Below are 11,594 nucleotides of genomic sequence, written 5' to 3' on the forward strand. Positions count from 1 at the left end.
TTATTATTGATATTCATTTCATTATATATTTTCTAGATTCCCTTGAGCAGTTTGATATCCCATAGACAAGAATAATGAATGAAAAATATATTGATGAAACCATTTAATATTTTTCTTAACGAATATTTATCCTTTTATTATTCAATTGTTTTTTGAAAAATTTCTCTACAAAATTACAGAAAAAGCAGACAATCTTTTTTAGTTCTTTTCACACAAAAACCCATGGATTTTTTTTTGCAAAATCAGTGTCATGCAACACATTTTTTGATTTGGAAACTTCTAGCTAAAAGTGTGGCTGTACCTGTATGAATTAATTTCAAATATTTTTGTTCTGATTATAGGTAATTCTTTTGAAGATTTTCATCAAGCATTTTGCCCAGCATAACTACAAGTAAAAATATTTTTACTAACAAGAAAACTAACCAAGTGAAAAAGAGAAAAATTTAGTCTTCAACCTTAAACGGGACCACAGCCATATATATTTTACTTCACATATCAAAACCTAATCTTATTTTTAGAAATACAATACATATTAATAACAACTAACGTTTCTCACCCTGTTCATTTGAAAAACTAAATAATACTGAGAAGTCTTTAAATATTTTTCTCTCTCTACCACCTAACAAACAAACAAACATTCCAACAGCTGATTAATTTGTAACTACCCGCTACGTACTAACTAAAAAATATTTAATGTACAGCTGAAGTCTTTCGCAATTGTTTTTTTTTTGCAATATATAAAAATAATTATCAAAACTAAACAAATTAGTAATGGATGTATGTACTACAAAGCGAAACGTACAAATTTGGTTCATTATAGTCCAAGATCCCAGAGCCGCCAGACATTACTTATTTTCTGAGTAACAAAATGAGTGGGATAGGGATAGAGTAGTGTTGTATTGCTAAAAATTAATAATCAACACTGCTAGACACTTCCCACCGGCGCGGCGGTAATTTCTACCAGCGCAGCGTTTCAAAGTTCGCAAAAAAATAGTAATTTTACTTAAACTCTGAGTATTCATTTTTAAATATGGTACTTAGGGAACTATTGCAGTATTTTTTGTATACAGCTAGATCAATTGTTGGGGGCCAAACATCACCCAGACACAATTAAATGTAGCTGTAAGTATAGATATTAAATGTATAATCCAGTAAAAAATAGCAAGGGATGTTTTATGTACCTTTAGCATCTAAAGTACGTACTATCACCACTCTATCCCACCCTTTTGTTACTCAGAAAATAAGTAACGTCTGGCGGCTCTGGATCTTGATCGATTAAGTAAATGCTCTTATTATTTATTGTAATATTTTTTGTCCTAGTGACACACATTTTATTATCTGCTAATAGATCTTATATTGTAGATAATCATATACAGTACATAGATAATAGACACCCAATAAGTGATTTGAAAGATCTTTGATTGTTATATGAACCCAAACATCGAAATAAATAATTTTTGAGGATACCGTTTTTTCTCATTTAAATAAAAAAATACAATCAATAAAAGTAGGTATACATTTAAATAACTACTAGAAAAAAAATGGTTCTGAAAGTAATAATTGTAATGTAACGAATAAATTAATATTTTTTTAATTTAGTATTAAAGGATTCAATCCAGCAAAAACTTTTTGGTTAATTTATTTCGATGTTTGAACTTTCAAAAACTATAACATTATTTCTTATAACATTTAATTTTCAGTTCATCATTTATTTTTTTCAATCGATTGTTCTTTCACGTAGGAATTACAAATAAAAAGCGAATATTTTTTTTAGCATTACCTTAAAATTATCTGAAAAAAGGCTCAGGACAGTAATTAATACATAATATTATGTATGCGTTCCTGCCCGTTAATGGCCATAGCCTCAGTAGCTTCCAGGTAACGCTGGAGGCGTTGGGGCAGGAGCCGAAACGTTGTTATTCGGAATATTAATAGGACTTGAACTTTGGACTACATAATGCGTCAAACGTGTCGGTAAACAGCCTGCGTTCAGTTGATAAAATTCTACCAATTGCAATAAGTCGTAAAACTTCGTGACGCCACTGTCCAAAGAAAAAACATGTGCTTCCCTGACTGGATCCAGAATTGGATTAATTTGGGCGTGGAGCACCTTACTTCCGCATTTGTATGTCAATACAAACGATCCAGGATTCGAACGGCTATCTCTTACTAAAAACACCCTGGAAAATAAGAAAACCTACCGTCAAATTTCAGGACTCCTTCATCGAAGAAATATACAAAAAGTGGGAATTTAATTTTAAAATTTACAGTTTTTTTAATCATAATATTCGCAGTTAAAATACTNATTTTATACATTTTATTCAGTAAATTAAATGCTTCTTTTACATGTAGAAATAAACTTAATATGCTGTTATAAATAAATTTTTACAATGTTTTGTGTAACAATAATTCTGATCTCTCTCTTTAACTTTGGTAAATTAGCCCCCAAAACTGGTGTCTATAAAACTGATAAAACTACGTAACGTATTTTCTAAGAGATCTATACTTGCCTCCGTTTTTCTTCGTATTATATTGTTCGACCATTTATTGTATTTGAAGACTTGTATTATTCTTATAAATCATTCAAAAATTTTCACATCGTACCTTAAATCTATGTCTACTAATATTTTCCTAGAACTCACTTTTGCTCATGTCATTTGGTGGTCTTTTTTTGCTCTACAAAACTACGATTAATATCACACTACTATTTTTTGAAACGAAGATTGAGAGATATTTTATAGGCGATAAAAACATAACAGAAGAGGTAAATGAAGGGTACACTAATTGACTGTCTTTCATTTTTTTTTTTGACCGGACTGCACAAAGGGTTCACTTTTAGATTAATATTTAAAGTATTTTTAAAGAAATAAAAAAAATATAGTTTCTAAAAGGAAAGCTAGTCGACACTGGGATTTACTAATTTCAAATTCAACTTATCTTGTTACGTGTCCATTACGGTTTTTTGTTGTAATACTGTCCCTGCAAAGTCTTACTGCTTATTTTTTTTCGTTTTTTTTTTGTTCAATTAAAATGACAAGTGAAAAATAAAATGAGGGCAACTCAAATTTCAGCTTCCCTTCTTAGATATAGATTACAATATGTTCTTATTATTGATATTCATTTCATTATATATTTTCTAGATTCCCTTGAGCAGTTTGATATCCCATAGACAAGAATAATGAATGAAAAATATATTGATGAAACCATTTAATATTTTTCTTAACGAATATTTATCCTTTTATTATTCAATTGTTTTTTGAAAAATTTCTCTACAAAATTACAGAAAAAGCAGACAATTTTTTTTAGTTCTTTTCACACAAAAACCCTATGGATTTTTTTTTGCAAAATCAGTGTCATGCAACACATTTTTTGATTTGGAAACTTCTAGCTAAAAGTGTGGCTGTACCTGTATGAATTAATTTCAAATATTTTTGTTCTGATTATACGTAATTCTTTTGAGGATTTTCATCAAGCATTTTGCCCAGCATAACTACAAGTAAAAATATTTTTACTAACAAGAAAACTAACCAAGTGAAAAAGAGAAAAATTTAGTCTTCAACCTTAAACGGGACCACAGCCATATATATTTTACTTCACATATCAAAACCTAATCTTATTTTTAGAAATACAATACATATTAATAACAACTAACGTTTCTCACCCTGTTCATTTGAAAAACTAAATAATACTGAGAAGTCTTTAAATATTTTTCTCTCTCTACCACCTAACAAACAAACAAACATTCCAACAGCTGATTAATTTGTAACTACCCGCTACGTACTAACTAAAAAATATTTAATGTACAGCTGAAGTCTTTCGCAATTGTTTTTTTTTTGCAATATATAAAAATAATTATCAAAACTAAACAAATTAGTAATGAATGTATGTACTACAAAGCGAAACGTACAAATTTGGTTCATTATAGTCCAAGATCCCAGAGCCGCCAGACATTACTTATTTTCTGAGTAACAAAATGAGTGGCATAGGGATAGAGTAGTGTTGTATTGCTAAAAATTAATAATCAACACTGCTAGACACTTCCCACCGGCGCGGCGGTAATTTCTACCAGCGCAGCGTTTCAAAGTTCGCAAAAAAATAGTAATTTTACTTAAACTCTGAGTATTCATTTTTAAATATGGTACTTAGGGAACTATTGCAGTATTTTTTGTATACAGCTAGATCAATTGTTGGGGGCCAAACATCACCCAGACACAATTAAATGTAGCTGTAAGTATAGATATTAAATGTATAATCCAGTAAAAAATAGCAAGGGATGTTTTATGTACCTTTAGCATCTAAAGTACGTACTATCACCACTCTATCCCACCCTTTTGTTACTCAGAAAATAAGTAACGTCTGGCGGCTCTGGATCTTGATCGATTAAGTAAATGCTCTTATTATTTATTGTAATATTTTTTGTCCTAGTGACACACATTTTATTATCTGCTAATAGATCTTATATTGTAGATAATCATATACAGTACATAGATAATAGACACCCAATAAGTGATTTGAAAGATCTTTGATTGTTATATGAACCCAAACATCGAAATAAATAATTTTTGAGGATACCGTTTTTTCTCATTTAAATAAAAAAATACAATCAATAAAAGTAGGTATACATTTAAATAACTACTAGAAAAAAAATGGTTCTGAAAGTAATAATTGTAATGTAACGAATAAATTAATATTTTTTTAATTTAGTATTAAAGGATTCAATCCAGCAAAAACTTTTTGGTTAATTTATTTCGATGTTTGAACTTTCAAAAACTATAACATTATTTCTTATAACATTTAATTTTCAGTTCATCATTTATTTTTTTCAATCGATTGTTCTTTCACGTAGGNAGTGTTTTATTTATGTTTTTTATTTATTAAACATACCAAAACCGCTAAAGATTTATACTGCCGTATTGTCGTTAAATAGAGTGAGCGTGACGCTACATAGAGTGTATTATTGTATAGAAAACAAGATAAACCAACCAAAGTCAAACAATTTCGACGTTTTAAGAAGTTTGTCGTTAAATCGAGTGACGTTATAAAGAGTTTACACTGTATAACTAAAAAAAGAACTATCTACATATATTAACCAGAATAACTTGTAAATTACTAAAGCCTAATAATTAGGAAATGATTTTAATTTTATCTTTTGCCTTGTTGCATTTTTATTAGTGTCATTAAGTTTTCTGTAACTAAATCTTATTATTTTTGATGACTACAATTTACTTTTAGTTTAGTGTATATATATAGTTTTCGTGTATAACTAACACCTGTTTATAGGGGGTTATCCCCATCCTACAGGTTCCATGTATCTCCTCAGGGAGAACTTGTTAATTGCTGGTCAATTAAATAAATTAAACGAATAAATAAAATCAACTTACCCATCGACAGTTCCATATTTGCTAACTAATGCCGTGGCCTGATCTCTACTCATCCATAATTACAAAAACATTGTAAGGTGCAGTCATTTCGGACAGTATTTTTGATAATGTTTTGAAGTATAAAAGTCAAATTAAATTATTTACTTCTTTTAACGTTTATCGGAATTTTTGTAATACATTAAAGACAGGCAGAATGTAAAACAAACATGCCGACAGGCTCCAAACGTTTACGTATGTATAGTCAGGTATACCAAACATCCTATGCGTCAAAAATCTTAACTTGAATTCTGCAGAATATGTCGGAATGAAGGGCGGAAATATTAAGAGACCAATTTGGAGTTAAAATAAGTAGGAGCTTTACGAAAGGATAATTGTAGGGAAAACAGTGAGAGCGAGTAGATTTAGGAAAAGTTTTTGAAAATGTTACATGTGAAAATATCCAAAAAATACTACTAAAGAGTAGAAATAAACAATTGGGTTAAATGTGCTACTAAATTGTAGAGGAGAATTTTTGAAGGCTGATCGAAATTACCTTTTCAAAATAACTTTTTGTAGAAAATTAATATTTCCGTGCAAATAAATCCGTTTTTTACATTTTTATCAATTTTTATTGTTTTTTTATTTTTCATTTTTCTATTGCTTTTAGTTCTTTAAAAAATTTTGTAGTATTTTTGTAAAAATCTAGAATTTTGCTTTGTTTTCAAATTATTATGAAAAAACTAATAAGGGGGTAATTTCAGCCTGCTCTCTTTCACCTTTTCTAATCGTAAGTTTAAAAATGAAAACTAGTGATATTAATAGGCAAATCACTTAAAATACCTTGGAAATATAATAAATAGATTATAATCAAAATAGAATTTACATATTAAATACGTCATTAGCAGAGCGAGATATTTTCTTTATACAATAAATAAACTAAAATATAGTATCTATCAATTAAAGCGATTGAGTCAATATATTCCGCGTACTTTTATAGCATATTAAACTGTAACCTTGATATATTAGCGCGCGCGGGGGGGGGGGTTGTGAAAAAGAGTTAAACCTCTTGAGAAAACTGCAGAGCAGAATTATCAATTTACTTAAGACTGATAAATTTAATTAAGCATCGAACAAATGCATAGAGCTAGCAATAAACGTATTATGTATCATTGTTATAAACTGAACTGTGACGAAAAAAATTATTATTCTGTTACCCTGCAATGAAACTACAGTGTAAACTCTATATAACGACACTTAACGAACTGAGCATTTTTTGGCGTTATAGAGAGTGGTCGTTAAACGGAGAGAAATAAAAGATATTATTTTACTATGCTATAATAATATGTACAGTACACATTTTACACACGAACATTATTATTTTAATTGTTTTTTCTTATGTCTCATATCTTGAGATGCTGCTGTATCAACTTGATTATATAACATAAAAAGTATTTTTCTAATAGTTTCGCGCACCAAGTGTTTGTTTAATGTTTGGTGGAGAGACGGCAAACAAAACAACGTATACAGCTGTAGTTGTTATCTAGAAAGTAATGCTTAATGATTTGTAGTGGTAAAACACCTTAAAAATTAATTTTTATATTCGTTTTTGTTGTTTTTCTAATACTATTGTTGTTTTGTAAATATTCTTCTAAATCTATTTGTAGACTTACAACTTCTTATCTTGTGCATGTCTTTGTTTCCTTTTTACCTAGATTCTATTGTTCTACTATCGTTAGCCTTTACCTAGAATTTCATCTTCACCTATACCTGCATGCACCCCTTACTAATAGCTGGACTTTCCCTTAATTACTTTTCCTAAAATTCTATATTGNAGAATTTCATCTTCATCTATAACTGCATGCACCCCTTACTAATAGCTTGACTTTCCCTTAATTGCTTTTCCTAAAATTCTATATTGTTCACCTTTAGTGCTCAAAACTTTCAACTTTACTGTCCGTACTTTTCCTTCTTGAATATTCTACCCCTTTTTACTAAAAATTCAGCTGTATATGTGCCCCTAAATTTCTATACGCACTAACCACTCTCTTGCCAATATTCAAGTCTACAACATTGTTTTATATAAACTGTCTGCTATATTTTCATTGTTTTTCTATATTTTTTGTGACATTATTGGCTTTATTGTTATATATTAGTGTTTTATTTATGTTTTTTATTTATTAAACATACCAAAACCGCTAAAGATTTATACTGCCGTATTGTCGTTAAATAGAGTGAGCGTGACGCTACATAGAGTGTATTATTGTATAGAAAACAAGATAAACCAACCAAAGTCAAACAATTTCGACGTTTTAAGAAGTTTGTCGTTAAATCGAGTGACGTTATAAAGAGTTTACACTGTATAACTAAAAAAAGAACTATCTACATATATTAACCAGAATAACTTGTAAATTACTAAAGCCTAATAATTAGGAAATGATTTTAATTTTATCTTTTGCCTTGTTGCATTTTTATTAGTGTCATTAAGTTTTCTGTAACTAAATCTTATTATTTTTGATGACTACAATTTACTTTTAGTTTAGTGTATATATATAGTTTTCGTGTATAACTAACACCTGTTTATAGGGGGTTATCCCCATCCTACAGGTTCCATGTATCTCCTCAGGGAGAACTTGTTAATTGCTGGTCAATTAAATAAATTAAACGAATAAATAAAATCAACTTACCCATCGACAGTTCCATATTTGCTAACTAATGCCGTGGCCTGATCTCTACTCATCCCGCTATGAAACCAGGGCTGGGTAATGTGCACACCTGAATCGATTCCCTGAATACTATTGGCATTTGTTCTGGTTGAAGGTCTCCACCGTCGTTTCCATGAATATCCTTCGGCTACTGCTATCGCTTTTGCTTCCTTTGGATCTTCAACTATTCTGCCTACGGATCCCGTGAAGTCCATCGCCACCCGTGATCGCACAGATTCCTGAAACAAAGAAACAATTTTTCGTGAACCGGTTATCTGTTTATAAGACAAGCTTTTCGATAGTCTCTTCATAAAATGTTGCAGCTAATGACAGACGAACGGACAGACAGACAGACAGATAAGCAAGTGATTTTATAAGGGTTGCTTTTTTCCTTTTGAGGTACGGAACCCTAACAAGAAGCACGTTGATTTCTGGAATTGTGATGGTAGGTGTTGTCATTGACCAGAACAATTCTAGAAGTCAGTATACTTTTTTTTGGAAAAGGCTTTTTCCTAACCTATCGCCATCGTTGAGTGAATCCCATCTCTTTCCTATTTTCCCCGCATTCAAACTAACAAGGAGCTTCAAGACAGCGTCAAGATTCATTTAAATATTCATTGACGGTAACATTTTTATAAAGAAGGTATTATGATGTTTTCTTCAACTAAGACAAATGTCAATCGCCAAACTAATAAATAAACGTAACTTTTAGTAATATTTTTTTTTTGTTATATTCACTAACTTTTATTACATCCTCTGTCAGACGATGAAAAAAACAACAATCTTGGTACATACCCACCTAGTAATAATTACGTAAGCATTTATTTAAACAATATTTTCGATTACGTATTTCAATAATACTACCGTGTAATATTGCTCCTTCTCGTCCAATTACAATGTGAAATCAACCAGAACCTGCGCTCAAAGTAGCCATGTGTTGGCTAACTGGTAGTCACGCTGCTAACTTCACACTGTCAAAATTTTATTAACCGTGCGCGCGCAACTTCCGTTGCATGTTAAAATTTTTACTCTGAACGTACCAAAAGAAGTACAACTTTAATAAATATTAAATGAATATGCTATTCAACCCTATTAAACATTTAAATGAAGGTGCCTAAGTAGATACCTAATTATTATAAGAGTAAACTTAATGAAGTCAATTTTACTAGCTGCTCTATTTTTTTATCTTGAAAATTGTGTGAGATTTTTGTCGTAGTAAAAAAAAAGAAACTATTTCTAATCTTACGCTGGAAATTGAAAAAGAGATGAACGATTTTCCCTCAACGTATTTATCATCTTGATAAACATGTCTTCCGACATCAGAACTACAATAATAATAATGATAAAAATAATAATAGCAACGATAGCGCGTTTTTTCATACGAAAATGTTTTTGTAACTCGCGTATGTTCGAGTCCAATTTTTTTTTCTTTGATGTAGGTTTTTTATCAAACAGAATCATGATACAGCACCACCCCCTTTTCGCCCCGGGCCTTTTACCTATCCAACCGTCGGAAAATGTGACAGTAGATAAGTTAACGCGTCGGTTATTCCCTCCAAGTTATTACTGAACTCTGAAGAACAAAAAAAATCGCTCAAAAGATACGTTCCGCACGCCCAACAAAAAAATCTAATATTTGGCCTCTGTTTTAAATCAAGCTTTCGGAAACAGCGCCCTTTTACAAGATAAAACTGATGTTATATTTCAAAGGAACTGTTCATATAAAAGTAATTTGTACTTCAAACTTTTTTAACGAAAGAAACTTTTTATCTAAAGTTTACGTCTTCACGAGGGGTGTAGTTCCAAAACGGGAAAGTGTATTTCTCGAATGCCTACATAATCTAATCATTTTGAAGTAAGAAATATATATACAATATATTCCCATCATCTAAGTTTCTAAGATGTCAACAGTTCTTTTAAACAAGAATAATTTCAATACTTATTTTTTTTTTTCAATTTATTTGTAGCTCTAGAGAAAGGATCATAAATTGCAAACAGTTTATGAAAATTATGCATATACTTATAATAAAAAATATGTTTTTATAAAAATGATTTGGAATCATATGTATACAGAGANCAGCCATGTCATATTTCGAAAGGGGACGATTTTTCTCTTTTATGTTTTCGACCTCACTGTACTCTATGTAAAAAAGGGCCTGAAGAATGTAGAAGTTGTTTTTTTCTAATGTTACAAACAATCTAGATGTGGACATGTAGCCAAAACTCGAAATTTTCAACTTTTGTTTATAACTCGTAAACAAAAGGCGATAGCAAGTTTTTGAAAAAACCAATTTTTTTTAATTTGTTTGATAGATATTTTGTATGGATATAGAGAAGGAGGTAAATGGAAATGTATTATTTATTTCAATAGAAGGGGCTATTAATTTGGCATCGAGCGCTTTCATTTAATATGGGTCATTCTATTTGAAAAAAAAAGGTCTTATCAAATTATCAGAAGTAGGCTTCGATATTTCCGACTCTGACTAACGTACATATTTTACCCATATCAAAAAAGATACGATAATTTGTGCTAAAACGAACTGTCCAAACCGCAGGGTTTTAGCTTTTATGGTTTAGATGCTACTTGGCCTTATTCAAAGTGTTTTTTTTTTAAACAGTTGAATATCTCAAAAATTAACAGAGATATGTAGAGGAAACTGCTGTCGACTTAAATTTAAACCAAAAATGTAAAAATATACAGAGTGTTATATATAAAATAAAGAGAATATGCTCTGTAATAATAAAAAACTAACACTTATAATATTCTGAAAGTACAATAGAAACTAAAACGAATTTTCACTTTGATTCAAGAGTGAAAGCAAAGTGTCACATATCTAACCAAATCATATGGAATTGTAAGATAAAATAAAAAGGGAAATTAATCTCTATAAAGCTGCGGCAGACCAGTTAAAATAACAACATAAAATAATTCATAGCGCGAAAATGATAAACAATTAACGGCCAATGATGGGTGACTACAACACACTGTAAAAGTCACCTCTTGAAATTATCTAGGAAAAAAATATTCTCTCAATTAGAACTGTCTTATAATAAGTAGGTCTTTTAATGAGCAGTGTTTTATATTTCTATATGTGATTATTTAATCAATTAGGTATTCATATTTATCACAATTAACGGAAAAATTGAAAGTTCAAGTTCATTATCAGCAATTAAAAGACATGTCTTTGGAATTTTATGTTAATTTCTTATCTACAATAAGAAGTCTTTACATTTGTATATATCAAGGTAACTAAAAAAAGGAAAAAAAAAATGATTTGCCGCACTTAAAAATTATAAATTCGAAAATCTATTTCTTAATGACAGAAAATTAATACTATTAAATATGCACCATAGAAGCTCTTTATTATCGGCAAACCGAATTTGGGAATATGAGTAGACACTCATCATGTTATATGTGCGTTAATGTCTATCTATTTGATTATTTAAGCAGGTACTAAAAACATAATAATACTAGTCAGTAAAACGAATATCAAAAAAATCGCAAGAGACGGTGTATATATATATATATATA

The 11,594-nt window shown here is 30.0% G+C and overlaps 1 protein-coding gene across 1 annotated transcript in view; it reads right to left on the bottom strand.

Annotated features, from left to right (window-relative positions):
• Positions 1-611: 611 nt before the first annotated feature.
• LOC108735027 (growth factor receptor-bound protein 14-like) overlaps positions 612-11,594 on the bottom strand; it is a 50,338-nt gene continuing 39,355 nt past the window's right edge. The window contains exons 3-4 of the mRNA XM_018466814.2: positions 8,045-8,301; positions 612-2,180 (exon numbers count right to left, since the gene is read on the bottom strand). Of these exons, the coding sequence (XP_018322316.1) occupies positions 1,865-2,180; positions 8,045-8,301 (573 nt within the window). The 3' untranslated portion in view covers positions 612-1,864. The remainder of the gene's footprint in view (positions 2,181-8,044; positions 8,302-11,594) is intronic.

Source organism: Agrilus planipennis, unplaced genomic scaffold (genome assembly GCF_000699045.2).
Source record: "Agrilus planipennis isolate EAB-ADULT unplaced genomic scaffold, Apla_2.0 scaffold124, whole genome shotgun sequence".
NCBI lineage: Eukaryota > Metazoa > Arthropoda > Insecta > Coleoptera > Buprestidae > Agrilus > Agrilus planipennis.